This window comes from Diadema antillarum, unplaced genomic scaffold (genome assembly GCF_040938485.1).
Source record: "Diadema antillarum isolate AM-2024a unplaced genomic scaffold, OU_Dant_1.0 seq00000693_RagTag, whole genome shotgun sequence".
Taxonomy (NCBI): domain Eukaryota; kingdom Metazoa; phylum Echinodermata; class Echinoidea; order Diadematoida; family Diadematidae; genus Diadema; species Diadema antillarum.
The window spans coordinates 2,582,683-2,608,826 of record NW_027271598.1 but is presented as its reverse complement, the minus strand read 5'-3'; the positions used below and the strand labels follow the sequence as shown (position 1 = coordinate 2,608,826).

The following is a 26,144-nucleotide window of genomic DNA, read 5'->3' as shown; positions in this document are numbered from 1 at the left end:
GCCTTCTGTCACCGAGCATGAATATGAAACTACAGATATTGTCCTTAGCATATCTGAATCATTACCAAGTGAACATACGAGATGAATCATGTTGTATGTGTGTGTATGTGTGTGTATGTTTGCATATAGGGATATATGTGTATAAATATATGCAAACAATAACTACAAGTATCCCTCCTCAATAGTTGAAAAGGGATGAAGAGGAAATTTTATTTAATTCCTTTTAATGGCTGTCTTCTCTTTATTGATCTATTATAAGTACATATTCTTCTAGATCAATGAATAGACCTCTCATTCACCAGTAGATTCTTTCAGCCACACTTAACTATTATTCTTCACTTACAGCACACCGGATGCAAAATGGCAAAAGAAAAGCAAAGAATACTCAACAATGACTAGTTTTCAGACAACACAAAATGCTTAAGCCTTTATTCATCCCCTTCACATCTAAGCAGTTTTCCTGATTAGACGATACAAAATGAAAACAAGCCAACAAGAAATGTAGCAGGACAGAATCTCCATCCTCAACATCATTTTTCCTCAGTCATACGGCAAATTGCGCCAGATTTATAAGAATCCTTTTGACAGGATAAATAATATATTGACAGACTTCTCCCTCCTTTCTGCTTCAACCTCTGGGATATCTAGGAAGAATTAATAAATAAGTTCTAGTCCCAGAAGGATGGAATGAAGCATGGCACATTTGAGACACCAAACGGTGTATTTTCAACGATGCTCATCGAGAATACACAGATACTCAAAAGTTTAGGCAAATCAAATGTAAATCCATCCCCCTCTTACCAAACAAAAATTCACAGTGAAACAGATTTTGAAGAACTAGCTTGAACACATGGAAGTCAGAAGAAACAAGAATGTGTGGAAAATCTGTGCACATTATGCAGACTGGCTGGACAGTACAATCAAAAATACAGGAAAACCTGTTATCTCTGAACAATGACTTTATGATTCTCCATATATCTTGGTTGAGTTCCATGTTTGTCACTGCTTTTAATTTTTCACACTACATGGACAAAACATCAATAACAGGTAGTGACATTCAAGTTTGCATATGCAAAGCCTGCACAAATTGAACAAACTCCCTCCCAAAGACCAAGTTCCCTTTTTTTCTCCCTCTATATCAGTTCCTTATATAACAAAATTAATAAGCCAATCAAATTAATACTCATTTTTCACTGCTTACTAGCAGTATCATTTGAATACAACAAGCCTCAATAATACCACTTGAATGACTACATTTGACAATTATTAAAGCAGAACGAAAAAATAAATATGAGTTGCAATTTTAGACCCACAGGAAAATCATGTTTCATAAAATTCACTCAACACACGATGGGGACAGCTCAGTAAAAATGGGCTCTATGTAAAAATGTGGAGTGAACAAATTATGAAGGATGCCAGCTGAAAGAACAATTGCGAATTCGTCTCTGCTCCTTCCATCTGAAAAAAAAAAAACCAAGCCATTTTATAATTTTACATAACAATCTGTGCATTCACTTATATTTTCCCTCATATTATAAGGAAAAAGTCCATGCTAGATTGACAAGCACAGATCATTTTCAGAGAACGGAAAAATAAAGCTGATGTACACATATTGTCGATGCTTGTAAGTCTCCTCACTGCACGACACATATTCTCAAGATTTGGTTCACTTGGCCTATCTAAAGGCATCTTGATGGCTAAGGAGAGTGGATAAACCTTTGCAAGGTGGTTTACCATCCCACTTGTAATTGGTGCTACATTGGTAGCATGGGTTCCAATTCCAATCAATGAAATAAACCACATCCACCTTCCCACTTACACATCAGAAAAGATGCTAGGTTCCGGCGATGTATAATATGCTGATGGGTTTTGTCAATACACCATCCCTCACCACTCACAATATAAAAATATAGATTTCCTATTGCAGTTTACAAACATACTAAGACATTAAAATACACATATTGTAACACAAATGGGAACACAAATGAGATAGACTAAAGAGTAGAATACTGTGATTCAAGAAAGAGGTAAGATACTGGTATGAGGAGTCTAGACATGCTCTTCTTCAAATAAATTCAAACTGGTTATGTGGAGTCAAAAATCTTCACCAAACTACATGTGTACTTCTATGCATCCGTTCCGGGATGATCTGCCTAGACACGAGCTCGTGAAATCTCACAGCGTGATTTTGATGTTGGTAGTGAGCTGGCTATCACAGAAATGAGAGCATCAATGACTAGACTCCCCAGTACAGTATGCAAACTTGAGATATTAAATTGTCCACAAAATAGGTCTCTGGTCTCAGTATCTTATGATGGTGGTCTGTATTGTACAAGAGACACTTTGGAACATGTGTGCAGCAAAGCCTTTTTTTGCAAAACACACACATTACTTTATTTCCATGCAACTTGCAGTCTCAATATGATTCACAAACCCCTTCACTTATAAAGTCTTAGTCTCTTCTACTTCTGTCCCCTTCCCTTTCCCCTTCGCTGGACATTCACCAGCCAGGGCATGGTAGCATTCACCCAAATATCACCCATTCCCTGCATCAATACAATGCTTCCACTCCTCTATGCTATCAATAATACAAAACTATATATACATACGCTAAATGTCACAAAATGGCAAGGGAATATCAATATACTCTTTTCTCTGACTATATTACACACCAACATCTTCCAAGGAGATTGAACCCACATGACAAAAAGAATTGCTTTCAAGCAGTTTCGTGACAAGAGGAGATCAGTTAAAAACTCTTGTGAAATGGAATAAATGGCAATGAAGTGATGAACATTTTATATGCTTTTTAAATCGCCACACATGGGGCTTTTAACACAGTTGTCTTGTTTCCACTGTCCTGTGACATCTTTGGCATGGTTCTCCCTCAGTTGTTTCACTCATGAAATGTCATTGATTCTGCATCTGTTTTAAGCATATCCTCCATCTTTATGACTCGGCTCAGATGACATCAAGGATACCATGAAGCCGAGGGAAGTTCATACTATACAGAATCACAGTTTTTGCCTTTCAGCATGCAAAGTGAACGAGTTTCTACTGGATGATGTCACCGTCTCGCAAACAAGATTACCATTTCAAAGTCCCTGTTATATTCCATACAATGATATTCAAACTGTCAGAGCCTGTTTTTAAACTCACTGATCTTCTCGCTGTGATTTCAAAACAGCTTTCTACGGTGCATTCTCCTTTGGAATTTTACCTAGAAAAACTAGGTAGGGTAATACAAATTCCATGTTTCCACTTCAGATTTTTACAACAAAGAAAAAAAAAAATGATACATAGTACATTCAACAGCCATAAACAGAATAAATAACAATAATTAGATTTTTTTGGTCTTTTTTACATTTTTACATCATATAGAGGCCTATAAAACAAGAAATTTTGTACATTTAGGTTATAAAAATGCTCCACTACATGTTAGGGAATTGAAATCTAAATCATATACAAATCTGAGCAGCACCACGACACATGAAGCAATCACAAATGAGTGTGTAGATCAAAACAGCACATATACTGACCAAGAACTGATAGCTATTCCTATATCCTCTTTGCTTCCCAGAAACAATATGCGCAGCATTGTACTATCTCGGCATAGGCTCACGCAGTCACGTTCTGATGAGAAAGGAATGCAATAAAGCGATATCTGCCGTGAAGACTCTTCAAACCCTGTGCTGTGGCCAACTTATCTTTGTAAACTTCACCTCAGCAAAGCTTACTCTCTGGTGCTGAGAAAGTGAAGATGAAACAGTAACAAAATTTAAAGATATAAAGACAAGGTGCACACAAACAAACCATCTTTTTAATCGTCCATCTTTGTTTTTCACTGGGAGACTACCCAACTAACAAATACTTTGACCACTAAAACTAATCTCACTCTTGCAAGGAAAAACAACAAAGAAAATGAAATCTCCTTCTCGCTTCCACTGGTGACTGCTACTCCTGTATCCACAAAATGGCTTCGATGAAACATAATCACAGTGAGATGTCCAACTTTTCAAGAGGTAATTGATTTCAGTACAAAATTTCTGAGGGTAGCTCCCCAGTATCAAATAAGCCACTTTCATGACAAGAAATACTGTTGGTGTCATTAACAGTAAACTGTACAACATATCCATGTGTTGCTGTGGACAAAGGCTGCCTGTTTGGCAGCAGAAAAAATTGCTCAAATATCCAAGTGGTGAAGATTACCTGTGTTTGTTTGTTGTATTTTTTGTATTTGGTGTAATTGCCACACACAAATTTCAAATATCTGTCCGGTAATCATCTCTTTTAATACTAGACAAAACCCCAAAATGAGCAGTCTGGCTATGACCTACAGTCTTATTTTTCTCTCCTTCCATAGTGATCACTTGCTTCACATGGCGATTCACACAAAGATGTCGGGAACAAGTTCACAGCACATTTTATGAGCAGCTACAATTCTGTTTCTATGCAGCACGTTTTGGCATCAACACGCTATGATCAAGGTTATGGGAATAACCCCATTCGACTGTACTGTCTAGCACATTGGAATATATCTTATTTTGATATATATATACAAACACTACAATATTGCTGTACTATACAAATCAATTTGGTGCAGTCAAAGAGGTGGATTCTACACAAGTTTCTAGGCACTGATGAAACATGGCATTTTGTCTACACAAAAAGTAGGCTAAATCACATCAAAAGAACAGAATATGAATTTCTCAATATATTAGGATGATCTTTTTTTTTCTTTTTTTACTTCGAGTAACAGCATTATCTACAATTTGCCAATGAATCAGGAAAACTCCATCACAATTACTCTTTACAAAACATGTACATAATTGTTGTCATGACAAACACTGTTAACAACACTACAGGGCTGAGAGGCTCACAGAAAAACTTCAAGCGAGGCTTTTTCTTGTGGCTGCAGGTCTAAGTGACTGGAATGGAAGTCAGAGGAGGGTGGACCGGCACACTGTCATCCCCATCGGTACGAACCTCCTTCCCGCACGAACCTGGGGGAGAGACCGTATTCTTCCCCGGAGCAGGAGGGTTGGGAACGGGGCACGATGGCAGGGCCACATCACAGGTCTCCTTGTCGACGAGCCGCTTCACCGCGCCGTACACGTTCTCGCCGAGCTCGCACTTCTTGCGCTTGGCCGTGTTTGCGGTGGCTTTCTGGGAGGTGTCCCCTTGATGTGAGGCAGAGTCGGGGGGAGAAACTGGGCGAGTGCTCGGCATGCGATGGGAGGCAGAATGGCCAAACAAGGTGAACGTAATCAGCTCACGACAATGGATGAGCCATTGACTGTCAACCTGAACAGAAGAAAGTAACATAGAATTGAAAATAAGATAGAAGAATGTTCAAGGCCTCCTTTATCATGTGTACAATCAATAACGGCTTCATGTGTTTCATCTTCAACTATAAAGAGCAAACACACATGTATATCATTCATTCTATTTAAGTGTCACACTCATGAAAAGCTGACATAATTGCATCACACTTTCATAGCATGAAGGCATTGGTGACTGAATATCTAAATACAATCAATCTATCAAATGAACTTACAACTGGAGAAAGCTTAATAAGCCTACTTGAAAGCAAATCACACTCTACAACATAGCATTACTCCACATTTATTGTCCATGTTTGTAGTGAATTAAATTTGCATGATTAAACAACTTATGTAAACAAAACCTAACATAAAATCGTCTTGAAAAGTACTTTAGTTGGCAATCCGCAATTCTGATACAGATGTTTTTCAATTCACAATATTTGATATTTCAGTCAAAGCAATCAATAACAGAGCAGCCACTACAGAAATTGATTTCACCAAATCTGTAAAATGTGTGTGTCAACAGCAATAAGGCAAATCCATGAGACATCACACTTATCAAGCGCTTGAGGAAATGTCCAATTTGACTGATTTTGCTGAAATAGATACAGTAGGACCATGACTTGAGCAGTGTCCCTACCCGGTTGCCATTTACAGACACAGCAAAGCAGAGTGATACATTTCACTAGGCTTTGTCCTCAGTGATTGGCTGCACAAAAAGGTATGATTTGTCTAGCCAACATATCCTCAGTAGACTTGGCACCCCCCCCCCCCCCCTCCCAAACTCAAATGTAACCTGAGTAAACTATTAAACTCACCTGAACCATGCGTTGCAGCACAATAGTAAGGGGAAGCCAGTCAGCAGCAAGCACTTCCAGCTCCAGGCTGAGCATGGCCAGCGCCAGAGTGGAGCCCCGGTGGGCTGCCAGCTGGTGGTTGGTCATGCACTGGCTCAATCGGCCAGTCAGCATGGAGAGGTGGCGGGATGGGGTCATGTGGTGCAGGTCTTCCAGTAGGGTGGGGCGCTGGCTGAGCAACATGGCATGGAACTGTGGGCGGGGACAAGGATGGACATGAAAGTGTGTTAGCCGCCTAAAATCTTCATGAAAAATTTGATCAGTTTCTATTGGTGTTTCTTACTGTTTTCTGTAAATATTTCCTCCTACTGATAGTTATCATTAAAGGGACAGTTTTACTCTGCTATATCCTCATGCGGCTGCTTTTTGTTCTTTACTTTGAACTTCTGCACATTACACGCAGTGATTCCATTCACACATTTCATGGTACTTTTGGCTAGCACACATTCTTTAACCCTTGGCAGGCAAGTGCAAAATTATTGACATGTATCAACCATCATATGACAGTATGCAGTAAGTCATCTGCTTATGCTACCCAATAAATAAAACATTTGAGGCTCTACAATGGCCAACACCTGTGGCTTCTTGAACAAAATGATATAAAAATCAAATACTTACTATCTGTAGAAAATCCAAGCAGTTGACAAAGTTAAGCTCCCACTTGAGTTTGTCAAGCACTACGCGTTCCATGCGTAGCACTTCACTCACAGTACATCCACACTGACTGTCACGTACAAAGTCCTGAGTAGCTGGCACCATCTGTGGAGATGGAGAGATAATCATTACAATAAATCTGACACTGGGGTACACTGGTAGTAAAACAGAAAAGAAAAAAATTACATATCTATATGTGTATGAAAGGCAACACTCGCAAACTTGCATACATTTACACAAATATACACATAAACAGTTCAAAGTGAACATGGCATTAGCAATGACATTACTGGCATTAATTCACAATGACTTTTAACATGTTCGTTTGCTTTGTAACCGTTTCATAAAATTGGAAGAATGTACGCGTACATGTATTAATTTATGAATAAGAGAATGGAGAAAGTACAGGAACTGGTATTTGCAATGAGGGGGATTTTCATCATGCACGATGCACTGGTACCCTTCAGACTAATCAAAATATGTATGAATGTTGTACAACATTTTATTACCAAGATGCATTATCTTGGGTCTATAAGTCAGAATAATGAAGGTACAGTCAACAATCACAATATTTGGCTGGGTTTTTCATCCTTTATTGCTAAAAAGCAAATCTGAATGCAATCTGATGAAATGCGGATGGTAAAGCATACACAAATATGGGAAGAATTCTAGAAATTGCACGTCACTCTCAGTTTTCCTGGAATGTCGACATTTCCTTGTTTAACAGGATTTTTCTGCCCTACAGTCTACCAGTACTTCCCCTGAAACCTATTCCCAGCAAAATTGTGTGTACATGTACAGTATGCAAATATGTAACTGTACATATACAGAGCAGATGACCATTAATACCATGGTACGTCATAACACTGGCTTTGAGCCAGGTGTGACCTCCTTGTGACAGTGTTTATCAGATCCACAACTTACACATCAGCCTGAAAAGAGTCAAGTCAGTCTGCACAGTTTGTACACTGTTTTCAGTCACAGCTTTTAATGCAATGCTTTTGTATAAACAGCACTGAGGGTCTCTTGTTAATACAATGTAGTGTTGATACACACATTTGTTGTGTGTGCATCTGAATTATCAAAAGCTTGGAAAAAAAAACCTTAGAAATGTTATGTCTCGGCCTCTGACATAATGCAAACAGTAACCTTAAAGGTACATTGTAAATCAACAGTGCAGTAGTTTTATTGTCATATGAAAAATATTCTAGCCAAAATTCACACAACAACAAACATATTAGGTTTGGCCATTCTGTGGCCATTTAAAAAAAAAAAAAGGAAAAAATCAGTTTATATTTCTATATTTTTTCTATGATTCTCATCAAATATTTAATAAGGATGTTACATACTTTCTTCTTCAATATAACAGAGGAAAATCATTCCATCCATTACAAAGACTGAATAAAAAATTATAACGTTTGCTCAAAAAATAACAGCAGAAACACGCTATGTATGTCAGTCACACTATTACAGGTAACTATTTGATGGTTGTGACAGGCTAAGGTTGCTACAGGACACCACAGCAAATATTTCTAATTGATTCACATGAATAAATCAATGTCAATTTACCTCATCTTCCTCTTTCATCTTTGCTGCCAAGAAGAAACATGTGATGGCAATGCATCGCAGGTACTTGGGTCTTGCCTACAAAGAGAATGCAGAAATACATAAAAAAAACATTTGTCAACATGTTCCAACATACATTAACTCTGGCTTTTGTTTTCTTTATTTCTGCTGCAACCTATTTTGTGATATTAAGAAAACATCCTCTGTAACAGTTGCCAAAATATGGAAACTGATGTTGAAAACTTTCTAATCACAAGGCACATGTATGTATTGATCCTCTACATTTCTCTCTAAAAGTTCAGCACTCACATGACATATCACATCAAGAGTCTAGTCCTTTCCTTTCTTTTTTTTGACATCAAATGTTTGGCCAGGCAGGACAAACAAAAAGTAATAACAGAAGGAAGTGACACACAGCCTGCGTAAGCATGATACCATGCACGCAAACTGCCATATCCGCCCGTACATGTATTGTACATGTATGTACTTGCAAATCTCCAATTGCACCCTGTTCAACATCTCCTTATCATTCTCCTTTAACATGCTATAACTACCTTTTACACTGAATAAATATTGTGAGACATACCGCAAGACTAGCTTTACAGTTGTGTCATCTGACTAAACAGATTTTAATCGTTACATTTCAGGTCCATTTGAATTAACCACTTTCTGCTCTCCATTCCAAATCCCCTCAAAGATACTATTGAAGGAGACATACAAGTAGCAGTTGTCTTTTCTAGACATCTACAAGGAAGACAAGTCAAGAAATTAAGTGTACATTGTACTCTGGTCGAGCTCCCCTGTGATCTGTGAGCCAACACTTCAGTCACGTGAGGTGATTCATTTTCTGTTGCATACTATTTATACATTGACCTGGTATCTGACACTTGACAAATAGCTGACGTCAAGATGGGAGAGAAGGTGCTGTCTTCACAAAGAGCCTTAGCACTGATAATATCAGGCAGATAAGGACTTGCCAGATAACATAAACTTTGTCCAGCAATTACTGATCTACTGATCTATATGCTTATTCTCTTGAGCTGTACATGCAGCATACCAAACATGTCTGAGCAAAGGTATACAATGCATTACTAGATGCTGCCATTGCACTCTAAAATTTTCTGATCAGCTCTCAGTGGAGTTCCTCTCCTTGTGAGACAATGAAGTCTGAGGAGCCAGACTACCTGGTTCTAGTTTACAGGGCTCATGTACTAAGTGCTGTCAGGTTGGTCCTCTTATCTGACCTCAGAGGGCAGACCATGTTGTTGATCTCTTCTACTCCTGACCTTGCCATGTCAACATCAAGTCTGATAGCATCTGAAGGTTATGCCTTTCTGAGCCCCTCCCCCCACCCCCCTCCTGCATATTCTGATACATGTAGGAAGGAGAGCAGTCTGAACACAGGCGCACACACAGAGTGCTATGTACAGTGCACTGGCCGAGGATCGAGATTGATAGCATGAACCCTACAAACTGTACCCCTGGGCAGTATAATCACACCTTCAAATACATAGAGTGTATTAACATGCAGTGTATCTGAGACATCTGTTAGAATGTTTTCCAATAACATTCTTGCTGCAAATCATGCTAGTTCAGATGCATGATACAACACATACGAAGGCCAAACAAAGCTCCCCATTTTACTTGTGTTGTCATAAAATAGTGATATAATAATAATAATTTAATAACTTAATAAAAAGATGATAATAATAAAAAAACAGTGCCTCATATAATTGTCTGTAAGTGTGCAAAGGGCTTTCCATCTCTCTCTCCAGTACAGACAGCTTAATGTTATCATTACACAGGAAATTGCATGTAGCATGACTTCATACCAAAATCTAATTTTTCCTGCTACTTGGCCTCACAGGAAAATAATAATAAAAGATAACAACAACACACACATGATGTGAGCTAGGAGAGATGCAAAATCACGATCATGAAGCGGCCTCAGTCCAACTATGAAAGATCTGGTACAGTATTCAGAGGCCTACTGCATATAATGACAATCACAAGGAACTTTAATACAGCTGCTGCTGTCAATTATATTTCATTGAATGAATTGTATTTTGGCATCAACCTACACAAATATAGTTCATGTTTACTGGCCTCTAAATTAGGATACGCGCAAATCAGTCTCTTCCCTCGAGAGCATTACCGGATTATCTTTTCAGCTGACTCTGGGGTGTCTGGATAAGCTGTCTGAGTACTTGCAGCTTTGCACAGAGGGAGTAATTGTATATGATCTCTTAAATCTCTCAGATCCCCAAGTCTAGATAATATCATGCTGATTTATTTTCTGAATGCATAAATAACTAAGTTGTTGTTGGCATTGAAGTGAAATGTAGTATATTTTATCTTATGAAATGCCAAAATGTAGCCTTAGTATTACCTTATCATTTTGCAGCGTGATGACCAATGAATATGACAGCAAGCAAAATATCCGTCATTAAGATTTTCAATAAAATGAGTCTTGTCTTACAACATGAATCATTGTGTTTGCTTTGAGCAATTCTTTCCCTTTCTCCAAGATTTTGTTGATGACAGCTGGTATCAACATGTTCAGCTCAAACTGGTAATTGTGCATGCTTTTAATGTTATGAAAACACATTTATTCCTTGATTTTCTTGCAATTCCTTTTGGGGCTTTTCTTCTTCTTCTTTTGTGGTTTTTTCGTCTTAAATCATCCTGAAATAGACTTGCATCAAGGAACATGGAAGATGTACATGTACTTCATGCAACATTTTGATGATTTTTAATGTTTCAAAATGTCTAGCATAGGACTTGTTGTTCCACATGTTTAATACTGCACTGCACATGCTGTCTGTTCAAGAGCCCACCAGGCCTCCTCCTTCCCCTCAGCAAGACACATATAAATTGTACAATGCTTTGGAAATTAGCCTATAGATGAGGATAACTGCAAGTTGTGGACAGTGTGTTTCTTGGATTGTGGTACATAACTGGTCATCGTGGATATAATTTTCTGCAAAGACAGGAGGAGAGTGTTAAAATACTGTTGTATTCAAACAGTTCAGGATCTGTATAGTGAACTCACATCCAATAATACAATGTATTGTTTGCATGTACCAGGTACCTACAGCAGAATTGATGACATTTTAATACTTGCCTTTCATAGGTTGCTACAGCCAAGCTATAAAGGGACTGCGCAACAAAGGATAAACCCCTGCTCACAGACTTCTCTTTTCTTCTTTTGTTCAGGTCCCCAGACAGCGTATTCAGTTTGTGCTATAAAAGCCTTTAAAGTCAATACTTTAGCAGTAGAACTAGAATGCAGATCTCTGCAATTGAGCAACGCACAATTGTACAAGCTATCATGCATGTGATAGAAGGGTTTGTGTCATGTGAACGACAAATGAAAAAACAGACATGAACTCTGGCAATTTTCCACATTCCATGAAATCTGTATTTATGACTACTTGCTACATTCCAAGTGACTTAACTACTGTAATCATCAACAAGCATTTCACATACTGTTCACGAGTGTTGTTGAACACATTTCACTTTTATTCAAACGCCATGTATTACATGTGTAGGCCTACAGGTACATGTACCAGGGAGGTGTTTTCTCACCTCCCTGCATGTCCAGCACAACGTATGCAAATCATACACTGGCACCACTAGTTACGCTGGTGATTTGAATATTCTCTGTTTCTCTAAGACACTGAAAATATCTTGTATGCTGAGTATTTCTAATTTCAAGATATCAAATTCAAATACTACTTGTACAAATACAATGTATGTGCTATAAACACACAGGTAGAGGGGAACAGAGCATTGCTCTGTCATTGCATCAGTACAAGCCTGGATTGCAGTACATGTACTGTAAGAATGGTGCAAGAGGGCAGGAGTGAGGTTAGAAACACAAACAATAGACTTTGCACAGAATGAAATGTATGTGCAATGAGGCTGCAAATGGATAAAAGGGGAAATTACTTCAGCTTATGTGAATGTCAATAGATGCAAGTTCGATCAGCCACACCTGCTTTACTAATTGCCAACTCGAAAACTGATAAGTACGGGTCATGTACGTGCAAATTACCATAAATTATATTATCCAGATGGATTAAATGACAGCTACTTCCCATAAGACTAAATGAGTACATTGTGCTTGTTACTATGATTGAGGTACCTTCTGTCCTCTGTCTTTGGCCATATATTGAAAATACAAGACCACTGCTGTGACTCAACAGCATAAATCTTTGATAGCAGGCTCCAACTGCATGTTACTGCATGATACACCACAAACTCACCATAAAGTAAATAATTACAAATAAAAAGAAGAGAAATGACTTACCCGCAGAAAACAACTATTGACTGGATTTAATACGAGCAGCGACTGCTTACTACATTTTACTCTGTCACTGACTAGTCTACTTTTACCAAAACAGTTACTTAACCTATTTGGAAGAGTTGTTTGTTTGTATGTTTGTTTGGGCATTGCCTTTTTCTTCTTACTTATGTGCACATCTGATGGGAATTTTGAAGAATATGATGTAATTGTCATAGTAACAGTTCCGTTTTATTTTGCTACTGTTGTGATGCACAAACCTTTAAGACTACAAGGGAAAAAATCCAAGAAATATATCGGTGTGGTCAGGAAAAACCAACCAAAAACAAACAGGGTCTGGCAAGAAAACACCCCAGATGAAACTAAGCTGCAAGCGAACAATTCAATACACAGACAGCAGTAATCCGTGACCTACGTGCATGTTAACACGTACGAGTCGGTGAAGAGCCTGGACTGCACAAGGTGTATGCAAGTTTGTGCACATTTCCCAATGCTGAAGCCCACATTCTGTGAGGCTGGAGAGAGCAAAGGTCATAGATCCAAATCAATACAACCCCATTCCCAACCCCACACAGAGCTTTCCTAGTTGTCATGTTCTGACATGAATACCTGCACGCATTCTACTGGAGTCTATCTGAATGACTTCTTCACAATTTTCTTGAATGCTTGGGTGTAAGCCAAGGGGAGTGCATTGCCATTTCATACAACTCTACTCAAGTGTGAAATTATTGTAAAAGCAGAATAGCAATATTCAACAGATCTGCCTATCTCTTTATCAACATCAACGACAGCCATCACAGACCAGTCTCAATTTCCTTTGCATTGAACACAATTGCTGCCAAGGACAAACATACAAACAGAGACTCCAACTCTCCTGCTTTCGACGGGAGACCTCCCGCCGAAAGCCCGTTTTTGCAAAATCTCCCGTTCTCCCGCTTGAGATTTAATTTCTCCCACCCTGGCTCTGTGTCTCCTGTTGGAAAGCATTTCTTTACTTATTGCCACTGTATGCTTAAAGATCAGCTTTAGATAGCACGAGAGAGCATCTAGAACTCTAGAGCTTGGACCCCGGCAGCAAAGAACTTTGCGCTCGTGATGTGCGCTTCGCACACATCAACTTGGAGTCTCCCGTTTGCTAGGGGTTTCAGGCGGGAGAATCTCCAGATCAGAAGGTGCTTGGGGTTGGAATCTCTGTACAAAGTCTACACAGGTTAACATATGACGTTTAACTCTGCTACTTGTGTCATCAGATTAAAACAAAGGACAATTATTATGATAACCTTAATGAGAACGTCAGAGTATTGATTTTTTCAGAAATTAGATACACAGCACTTAACGGGGAGAGAACAAACTGGGTGACACTTTAAGTCTTATATGTCAAGTCATATGAACTGTTTACTGTATTTATCATGACCTGACATGTTTGCTCAGGCATTTATGGGCGTATGATTCATTAAAAAATAATGTCATAAAAGCTTACCCAGCCTGATTATCTTACAAATCTGCATGTGACCATAAAGCAATAAAAGCAAATCAGGTTTCAAGAAAAGGCAGGATAGGACAACAATGCTTCACCAAATTTGAAGTACCACTCATAGTAAGCTTTAATCCATTAATCTGTTTCAACTAAATATGCATGCTTTGCATACTCTACTTTAATAGTTTGATTACAGGAAGATTTTTGTGCAGATTATAGATTATTTGATAAGTGTTTCATGTGATTAAAAGTCCCCCCCCCTCAACATGTCTCATGAAAAGTGTATGATAAACCTTCAGTCTGAGCCCTTGTTAAATGGGCAAAGTCAAAGAATTTGCAATGTTACATGCATGTTACATGTACCACCTTTTAGTGTGAGTAGTCTTGTACAGTGGTTCTTTTGAAAACCCCTTCTCTTTAATTAAAAACTAGGACTGCATAATACTGAACTTGCTGCACAATTTTGGAGAAAGACAATTACAACACACAACTATTAATAACATTCAAGAATAGAAACAAATTTTGTCACATATTTCATCAAGCCAAACTATATAAGCTGTCTTGTCTGTCAGACTGTCACGGTGTAGGTTTAAATATAAAAGCAAAGCTCTGAGTCATCCATCTGGGTCTAATTTGGGAAGCACCCCTCCGAACATCGCTGGCCTCGATACAGTCACCAACACTCATTCCCAATATCCAGAACCAGGTCTGGCTACGAATCAATTTCCCTCCTTCCTATTTTCCTTTCTCCCCAGGTCACTAGCAACAGCTCTGATTAAATCACCTTTCACAAACTGACACTGCTATCATGACATACAAGGACAGGTTAGAGGAAGAGAGATTGAAAATAGAATACAGTAAAATCTCCTTCATCAGTCCTCTCTCTCAAGTCCCCCCCCCCCCCCCCCCCTTGATCCTATGGAGCTTCAATACACGTATTTAAAGCAGAGATAGATACATGGTGTTAACATGAACTGCACTAAATTTTGATTACTGCCAACTACTGCGTATGATTTGTGTGCACTAACAGCCTGCTTCTCTCAGTCATAGTGTAGAAGGTCGTACCTTTAACAATCTGATGACTGCCTTTAATCCATGATGGAACTACATTTTGAAAGGATGTCCTACCAGCATCTGTGAATACCTTCTTTATTTTCCACAATGACATTTTCTCTTTTATCATGGCATTTGAGTTTGGGGATCCAAAGTGATAAATGAAACATCGAAAGTAGAGCGCAAAGCCAAACAAGTTGTACTCTTTTGTAGAAGACCAAACAAGTTGTACTCTTTTGCAGAAGAAGCTACTGTTAAAGTGAACAGATGGGTAGACAAACGCAAAATAATTGTTCAAGGTGTGGCACGAGGTATTTAAGTTGGAAAAATTGTACCAAGCCTACCTTCACTGCCGTGAGGAAGTGATCCAGCAACGTGACACTTAGCATGAATGTTTCTGGACAGAAACGGAACTTGACATTCAGCTCCAACAACCACTGCACCATCTCATCTCGCTGACTGGGCCCGATCTCTGCCTCCTGCACACATAGGAACATAAAGATACTCGTCACATAGATATCCTAATTTTCACCTTTTGTATACAAGCACTTTGAAGTTGAAGCTGCTACTACATACTATTCATGACAGACAAATGCACCAGTACATATTGACCCTTCGCTAAAGAACTTGACCTCGTTAGAAAAGAAATAATTTGTTCAAGTTTTTTTCTTTGTTTTGCTTTCATGTTTGTATTATTTTCTTGGAGGGGGAGGGCATTGAAGTCAAATGTAATACAGAATCAGCAGATACAGGGAATAATTTTCAAACTCAAATTTGATTAGCAATTTCAGCTGATGAAAAATATCTTCAATGATATCCTGTACACTTCTATGTACAATGTAAGAAAACTACACAAAAGTTAGTTTGTGTAGCAGTGGTGTAAAAATGCATAGCATATTGCGATGCGATACCAGGAAAATTATTCCCTGAGATAGAAGATCGCTAGAGAACAAATTGATACATTACTCTTGACAAAATTCAACAAAGATAAATAAGACATTAATATTAATTAGAGTTCTACACTGATTACCTGGTACAGACATAATCTTCTACCAAGCTCCATTTTTAATACGAGTATAAAGTAACTGAGATCATTTCCTCTCTCCTCATATGCATATGGGCAATTCCGCAGTTAGGTGGACATGACATGGATAAAAGAAATGTGCCTCTTTATCTTACTCTTTGATCTAGGTATCAACTAATGCCATGGATGTTCACCAATCATTAAGGTCTTTGAAATTCAGTAGATTTTATCTTTCGTATTGATTGATTTCGCGAGATCTAAAACCATCATTTAAAATGTACATGTGGGACTGGGGATGCTGAAATTCACTTAAATGCAAATTACAGTGGGTTCCTTTGAAATTTTTTCCTCAAAGTTTTGCTAAAGGGTAAAAGATAAATACATTTAAATATTCCAAAAGTCATGTGACATTTTGTCAATTACAAAAGGGTGAAATGACCTGCGGAATTACTCCGGACAAATGTAACGTTACTAACCGTAACGTTACTAACCATGCTTTTGGGGGTCTAGCTAAGAAATTATTGGTCGAACTGCTAAAGAACATTGTGTGAACATTTGTCATGATGCAATAATTGAAATTAATGCAACACTTTGTTTGAAGTAACTTGAATTTTTGCACACTTTTTGTTACAAGACATTGATTTTTTTGTCATGTCCTTTTTTCGTAACGTTACTAACCAGCCCTTTAAGTTGCCATAGCAATGCTATTATTTCTTGGATTGTATTCATTCTTTTCTGTATCATAAACCTGGGAATGATGAACATGTTTTTGACAAAATTTTGGCTTGAAATGAATAAATGGTAATTTAGTAGTAAAAACAAATATCTAAATTTGTTCAAATGTAACGTTACTAACCGCGGAATTGCCCAAATCATATTTACTTAAAAATAACATTTGAATGGTAACCACATCTCTCTTAAAGTGTTGGAAAAGAAAGGAAAAGAATGAGAAAACAGAACTTTTAATTTCCTTTTTTCATACTGTGAATACCAAACTTATAACATTGAAATTGTTTGAATTGACCCTGTGCTACAAGAGTCCAGTCCAACATTACCCAAAAACCTTTATGCACTGGACATGTTATGTTTACAACTCATTCTGCCCATTGAAAGGTAACAACGAGCAGAATGTACGTATGCACAGACGAATCAGCTGCAAACACCCTTACCTGTGGCCCCATGCTAGTCAGTGTGCATGTACAGTGGACTTTTATGGGCATCTTAGATGGTGTGTGTGTGTTAAAGAGCATTTCCAAAGTGGCCATTTTTTTTTTTTGGTGCTTGTTTGTATTTTATGATTATCCCATGAATCCATGATACTGAACATTAAATTAGTTATTTTCTCATCATGCTTACATTTGCAGAGTAGGATGATCCTAGATCATTGTGTATTTAATGAAGTTGAATGATTGCTGTTTTCGTTTCTACTTCCAATTTTCAGACTTACACCCTTAATTAATCATACCTTCAGCAATTTACAAAACTGCTATTAGCCTACGGCAAAAATCTTTCCAACCTTGAGATTTCGACTTTTCCTTTACACATTTGGGTTCTTTTTTATCAACTCTGAATGTCGTATTTAATGCTGGGTGTGAATGTTCATATCTTATTTTTGGAGCATAATTTCTAACGCGATAACATATACTATTCATCATACCCCATATGATTTAGCACTTGGGTTGTCTTCTGGGTATAGGTCTAATAGTTGTTGGTTCAACAAACTCCTCAATCAATGAAAAACATGCCAAAATCTACTTTGAAAATAAGTCTTAAATGAACTCACAATTCACGCATGAGAATGGTTAAGTAATTTACAAAGAGGGGTCCAAACAACTAGTGCTTTCATGGAAATTCATTACGTGTAAGTACTATATCTAACTCCTGGTCTTATTGACAATATCAAGTTTTTTCGTTTTTTAATATCTAAAGAATGAAAACTGAGTACAGATTAAACAAAGGACATATCATATTTACAGATTGACTTCATAACTAAAAGAAAAAAGTTGGAGGTAAAACACTTACACTGTTGTTTGGGGGCTTTATGAGCAGAGGTTTCCATGACTGGTGTTCCTTGTTGATGGCGCTGCACAAACGAGTGCGAAGCTCCTTCAACTGGACTCTTTTAACAGAGCTGTCCAACATTGTGACACCAGTCTACCGTCTCACTCTTAGCTACCAAGGGGACCTGCCAATGAATCGATACATTTTTATAAAATAAATCACACAATTCAATACCAGTATAATCTCATAACTGATTTACTAAATCAGAGAATATGATTTAGTGTTCCATGATTTGAGAGTATAACTTTTTTTGCATCTCATGTGTAATATGAACAAGTGTCGTGTGACCTGTGATAGATGCACAAACATGATTGAACATACAAGGTAATTTTCTGAGATTCCAAAAGAATGCTAAGGATGATGCTATACTAAGTACTCAATTAAGTTTAATCACAACTGCTTTGATATTCATCTTATTTTGCTTTTACCAAAATGTTTACATTCTCTTTGCCTTTCTACTGGTTTCTTTATGGTTACACAAAGTCCAGAATTTTGTATTAGATGCTATAGATTTACCACCTTAAAAATCTCCAGTTGGCATTTTGGCCTGAATGTCGATAACATTATTAATTGCTCAATTCACATGAGATTCACTTACTAAATACTAGTACCTGACATGGGAAAAAAATTAATTGATCAATATTCAAGCTTATTTTGGTTAGATTCTAGGTCAAAGTAGGGTGTCTGAAGGTAATTTACAATATTGCTTTGAGATGTCTTTAAGAGATTTTGCTTACATATTTGATAAGAGATATGTCTAAATACGAAATGTGCCAAATATCAAGGCTCACAGATGTTTTAATCACGAGATATAAGCTTCGAAAGTTGATGCCAGATTAGACTATTTTGGCCAGAATCGCGTGAAAAAAGTGGTTCACAGCGCGAGTGCGAGCACGTAAGATTTGCCCGCACAGCCCGGCTCGCGTGCGATCAATTGATGAGCGCACAGAGGCCATTAATACGCAACCTTCCATAGCCATTCCCGGCTTGGATACGCACTCGTTAAGTCCCGCCCACTCTAACGTACGGCGCACGTTACGCTCTGCAGTGTGTACTGTATACTGGACATAAACACGGAAGCTGTATGAGCTATCTCGCCATGTAACCATCCATCGGCCTGGCCTGCATCACCGGGGCCGGGGCCGCCTAGGGATGGGCCTGCAGATCGCGCCCGGTCGAACGCATACTGCCGGCATTAAACACTTACGAAGAGCCTGAAATCAGCGCTGATCAGATCGGAAAGGGTGTGTAAAGTGAGTATGATCGATATTGAAGTATAGTTTGACCTAAATTGTAAAATCAAGAATTCAGAGTCGGCGGTGTCTACCTTACCGATATGCGTTTTGATTCCACTTTCATACACGTGGCCGGCTTCTACATTGCTCTGTGTACGTTTCGACGCGCACACGTGTACCTGTACAGCAGTACGAGTATACGACTCAGGATTTTAGCTATTATTGCGTTGAAATTTGGAAGCGCAAGCACGAACTTTGCGCAGCTTTTTTTTTTTTTTGTGGTCATTTTGAACACTTCTCTACATTTTCCTCTTTCCGTTTAAAAGTATATTTTATTGATTCTAGTGGTCTATTATTTTTCCCGTGAAAACTGTACTGCTCTGGTATAGTGGTAATGCTTTTTCATACATGTATTCCCCCTTTCATTTATTACAAGATATGTTTTTATCTTATTTTGTTTTTCCATCTTTTTTCATCCAAACTTCATCGCCTATTTGTAGCTTTCCTCACTCCTTCATTGTCTTGTTTTTTCTTCCAGGTATGCTTTTGATTTCATCAAGGTTCCAGGCTCTTGGTTTTCATCACATCTCTGCAGAACGGAACACGCAGACCTTTTTATAAAACGGACATTTTTTTTTTTTATTCCATGATCAACATTTTTAACGAGTGTTTCATGTTTAGTGAAATACACGTGAATAATCAGCCAGTCATGTAACTAAGCTTATACATTTATATTTTTGTGGATTTGCATTTGCTTCAAGCACTCAACCAATTACATCCACGCTGTGAAGTTTCACGCTATGAATAACTTGTCTCCGTATTAAATGTTGAATGGATGTACAATTCAAAATGCTAAGGCTTCTTTGTTATCTCACCCCTGTATTTGTATGTCACTCGTTGAGAGTTATAAAACTTCAATAGAAATACAGGCAAAACGATCAATTCTTCATAATTTTGACGAGAAACAGATAATGAAATATTCACATCCTCGTATAGGCCCTATCACACACATTAATTGGTGTACTCTTGTTTCAAAATATTGTACAGTGATACATTTTAGGAAAGAAATAATGTGAGAACAGTAATATGTCCATCATCGCATTGTTGCTGATCGAGTATGACGTTCAATTTTCGTTTGCTCTTGGGTATAATTTGTGAGATTTGGAATCAACATTTACGGAAACGGAACGCTGTTATCGACTTCCGTTATCGCCGGACAAACGATTAGTGTCTAAAAATGAGAATATCAAATATCATTATGACTGGAAATTAATCAGAATAAAAGCAAAAAACAAAACCAAAAAACAAAAAACGGAACAGATAGTTATGAAAGAAATAATTATTGCGTCTTTAGCTTGATTTGTTGTCTCTTGTTTTACGTCGCGACGTGTTCGAAGCAGATGATTATGAACGGATCTAAACGGAGAATAATCGTTCCTTTATGCGTATTTGGTATTATGCGTATTTATGCGTATCAGTTGGCGTGAGTTTGTGTGTGTGTGTGTGTGTGTGTGTGTGTGTGTTTGTAGGGATTTATTGTGTTTTGTCATTATTTGTTTATGTTTTGATCAGTGCTACATAATATCGCAACTCCGTCCACGTGTGTCATGAAAACGTAGTGCCTCCGACTTTCTAGAATATGCGACAGTCATTCTTCCGCTGGAAGCAGTAAAATGTATATTTCGAACAGATAGTAACCATCGTTTGGAACCGTGAAACTTGACTTCGATGTAACAGAAGTGGAGAGGTAAGTTTTTTTTAAATCTATTTTATCAGGTTTCCGATTTCCCGACACACTAAGAAAGCAAATGCAACGGAAATTTGTCTGCATTGAGCTGTTCATGCGATTGAGCGACACATTTGCGCAAGAAACAATTGTGGACAGATTCTCTCTTGAAGGAATAAGATTACACAGATTACAAACGTTAATCAAAACAAATACCCTGATTTTTTTTCTTTCAATTAGTCATTAGTTGCGGTTGAAAAACGTTCGCATTAGCGTATTATAAATGCTTTCAAAAATAGCATAAAACAAAATAAAATCAACCCTTGTGTGCGCAAAGTCACGCGTATGCCGATAAGGGAGAGCAAAATGACAAATCTAAGATATGCATGAAATTATCTACTTTGTAAAAATATTATTTTGACAAATATCAAAATTTGACATTTGATTAAAAAAAAAAATACGGGATCCCAGGCGGAAACGAAGACTTGAGAAAACAAGACTTTGAAAACGTAATTCTTGGCAAGCTAATTTACTGTTGATCGGCTAAGTGCAGTCATGAGGAATGAGCAAGTATTCATGATAATGTGAAATGCTTTAATAATTAATGAATTTATTATTTTCTTTCATTTTTCAATGTCTTATTTCGCGACTATTTAACCTCCGTTACCTTACGCTTTTGAGTGCTACGTGTGCTATGTTATGCATGTCAAGTACGTCACACGTATCGGGCGGGCCGGCTCTGTATGCATTACGCGAAGCACGTGCGGGCCTAATCTTCGCGCTGGAAGCGTCATTGTGGCTTGTTTCGCGTAAAATGCATATGCATCAGTCCGCTTTACGCGTTGTCGCGCTGAAGTGATGAATATGCAAGCCACGCCTCCTCCGTTCGCTGAGCTAGGGAGTGAGTGATATGGGTACTTTCAGCACACTTTTATAATATGATCCCGTGGAGCTAGCAAAAAACTAACCGTACCAATGGATTCCGGATAGCCGAAACCTCTTAACACTCAGTCAGCATTGCAAATAACGAATCCGTCTCGGAATAACAGCTAAGTTTATGTTTCTTTTGCCGATTTTCCCCAGAAATACTTCGAATTTTGAAATGCTGACTGAAGGTAGTATGGAGCAAACTCTGCCCTTTCAGATGATACCTAACTTGTCGAGATTGTTGATTGGGATCAACCTAAGAAATTGCTGGAAAGGTGATTTTTTAGCGGAAAACCGTGACCACTTTTTGATGCGCGCGCTCGCCATTCATAATACACGCAGCGCCACGCAAAACCTATGGGGAGAGATTTCGGGCGACACAACTCGGTGCGCGATCAGACACCCTAGTCAAAGTTTCTATATCATTGTCTTTTCCAGAAGGCACTATTCAGATTCGCCTGCTTAAAAATTGCCAACAATTTATCCACATCAGACAGAGAGCAAAAATTTACTGCACTGCTGGTACGAGTTTTAGCTTAAGGGAAGGCCAAACTTTGTAACTGAATAGTCTACCTAAACAAGCAACAATAGGCCCGTTCACACACAGGGGAAAAAGTGAGATTTAAAAATCGATTTTCTTATCGCGATCAAAATTTTGAAATTTTTTCCTGTGTGGACAGAAAAATTTCACTAATTTTCGCGACCCTAGTTGCGATCCAACTCGCACTATTAGTGCGATTTTTCAGAATAATCGCAATTATTTTGCCTAGCGTTGTGTGTGTGAGCGCGATCGACATTCGGAAATCTGTATTTTTAATCCCATCGTTCGTAGCGCGTGAACGTCAACATTATTGGGACCGCGGGGTCAGTCTTCGGTCATGCAAGTTTCGCGCAGTTGCAATTTGGCCTCTGATCGTTCTTTCCTTGCTGCGAAGTGTGATTTTTCCTTGCGTATGAACGGTCAAAAAAAAAAATCGAAATTTGGATCGCAATTGTAATTTCGATTTTCGTTGTGTGTGCACGGGCCTTATAAGTGCAAAAGCTATTGACATCGCTTCATATTACATATGCTCCGTCATCTTATCTTGTCTTGTCTTGGCGAAGCGAAGATGCCCACAATCAATACATGTAGATGTAGGTTGATTATCATGGCACTAGGGATGCCAACCAAGCCTGACCTGTCCTGCGTTGACCTTCAAAGCTGCTACTTACACTGTACAATATTTTTTTCTTTCTTTTTTAAAATAATCTATTTGTACATTGCGCTGCATTGCTAGAAGAACTAGATTCCAGATCTAACGTTAGATCTAGTCAGTATACGTATGGTAGTGAAATACAATGTCAAGAAAGTTCTAGAATGTGAAGTAGACTTTCTCTACTGGTCTAGTTAAGATGAGAAGAGAAAAGACCATCTAACATCTGATATAAAACGTCTTCTGTCTAACCGTTACTACTGTACGAGTCAAGTGGTCCCACAACAAAATTGTCAAAAACAATCACCGGCTTGATCACTGGGTGGACACTAAGGGTAGTGTTAAAAAAAGGCAAAAATAAGACAAATCACTGAATAGATAACAATATTCTTAAACTTACCTTCTCATTCATTCCTACTATGAGATTCCGTAAACATTATTGACCCATCACAATCACTATCAGAAATGACAACACACTCAGGGTCTACGGTCTAGTAGATAGGATTCAAAACCCCTAGGCCTACTTTGTTTTGTTACGAGCCGGAGAAGTTCGTTAGGCGTTACTGCAGAAACCGCCCAATACACAACGGCCAGCAACGCTGGGTTGCGTCGACAGCCTACGCTACCGGCTCGGCAGAAATAATTTGCCAAAACTGAATCGTCTTACCTTCTCCCAAAAACAGCGGCACAAGCGACGCCTGAACGAACCACCCTGATCCATAAGCGTCCGTGAAGACCTGGAAAGCCGATCTAGTTCATTGTTGTCTCCATTTTGATTAACTTACTCTAATTTAGGTATAAATAATAAAAATAAAAATGAAAACAATTCCGGACCCGTACAGAAATTTTCTTCCGTCGCCGGCTTCGTACGGGGTACGCTTGTTTACCACACAGAGCCAAGTCGCCCCAATCATTGTTTACTGGGCCTATTCACATGTCCTAGATGACAAATTAGTCCGCGTGTCAATGTCAAAAGTAAGTAATTGTTTGAAGTTTTCCATGTCTTGATGATCCCTTTATAGGCATGATACATATTACCGTAAAACAGTAACACAACAATCATATGCAGATTTATTACCCGTTTGAGGCATTTATATACCAGTGACTACATTAAGATTACGCCAGTAGCGTAGTCATATCGATCAGCTGGTCTGTTGTGCTACGACCTTTCAATCATGCAAAAATCCCCTTCGTCACGTATTGTACGTCACTTGAGCTGTTCACGATCGTTTTTCCTCATCCCAACCCACATCTAGTTCCGTTCTTACGCTCCCGGAAATCGGTACGAAAAACTGCAAAATACACCGCAACAAATTAGTAATTTCTTTGCAGATATTTCCTCTTTAGAAAGAAATGTCTCTACTTCTATAGATCTTTCTTTTTTCTATCTTAACAATTATCGTAAGATATTTTAAAACAAATGAAAGTCATCGTCAGGAGTTCCATTGCCCATATAAACGCACGTACCCTACTCTCTACGCCGCTGGAGCTGATAACGACGATTTCGCAGCTAGCGAGCCGAGAGTGGGCGGGCGGATAATAGGTGGCAGCTGACGAGAGCGCCAAATTCAAACGGTCTCTTGGCTTTTTGTCGGCCCCTGGATATTCGTACTCACTGGCTGTTTACGAAGCCATTGCTCTTCATTGTTTACTCGCAGACAAAGGGGCCGGGTACTGATGGCGGCTTTTAGATATATGGAAGGCGCTCGAAGTTCAAGAAGTATTTTTTTCCCCCAAACAAACATCGTAAAGACAGTGACAAAACTGATCTATATATTCTTTATCATAACTTAGAATGTTTTAATCACACTAAGCATATTTTTTGAGTGACCGTTTATTGAAACAAAAGACCATCGACTATTTAAAACAATAAATCTAGTAATCTCACTTGCGATATATGCTATGAGATATACCATAGGTTTCTTGAATGTCCATAATACTACAGTATGTAAAGCACTTTATTCTGTTCAAAGAGATTTTTCTCCTCCCCTTGATTCTGTTTCATGTCTGATTGCTTTTACTGAGTTGAGAAATTTGATACAAGACAGTGAACTACTGAAGAACGACCACTTCCCTAAATCATGAAACCATAAATTCAGGATCAGGGTGTTGACATTGGTTCTGCGGATCATATCAAATTTTGATGCAAAAATTAACTGATAAAGACGATAGAGCTCGAATTACAAAGTAAATGCATGGCTTGTCTTGAACGTGTATTTCTTCCAACTAAATATGCAAAAGCCTCAAACCGATAGTGTGTATTTAGACCCTGCAATGTTACCCAATGCCCTAAACGTGTTTCCCATGTTACGTTCGAAATGATCTTCGCGATAAAGTTACATGAAATACATCATGTCATCGATATTATACATATATGTAAATAAAAAAAGAACAACAGACTTAAAGTGAGAAGAATTTAGACCTACAAAGTATATAAGGCATTTAACAATCGAAATTGAGGCATTATCAATGACTCTGCGTTTGAATAGCTACAACGAGAACGCTGTTTAGGTGCGTTTGTGCATCATGTGTCATTATCACATAGGTCACATTCGATTTTGTGATACATGACTGTATACATGTACAATGAAGTTCTTATGTATAATATGCCAGTTACGATTGTTGGCATCTCCTATGCAAATTAAAGGAGACCTCCGGATGATTTTCAGATTTTTACATTTGAACAACTATATAAATTAGTTATACTGAGGACAGAGTTTCAGAATTTGTGATGATTGGGA

General features: G+C 38.3%; 1 protein-coding gene across 1 annotated transcript; it reads right to left on the bottom strand.

The window, feature by feature from the left end:
• Positions 1-405: 405 nt before the first annotated feature.
• LOC139737419 (cyclin-I-like) lies at positions 406-24,270 on the bottom strand. Its single transcript, XM_071648093.1, has 7 exons — positions 24,071-24,270; positions 18,284-18,446; positions 15,582-15,716; positions 8,405-8,479; positions 6,800-6,940; positions 6,143-6,373; positions 406-5,304 (listed from the first exon to the last, which is right to left on the bottom strand). Exons 2-7 carry the CDS (start codon positions 18,401-18,403, stop codon positions 4,921-4,923), a joined length of 1,086 nt encoding a protein of 361 aa, XP_071504194.1. The 5' UTR covers positions 18,404-18,446; positions 24,071-24,270; the 3' UTR covers positions 406-4,920.
• Positions 24,271-26,144: the final 1,874 nt, after the last annotated feature.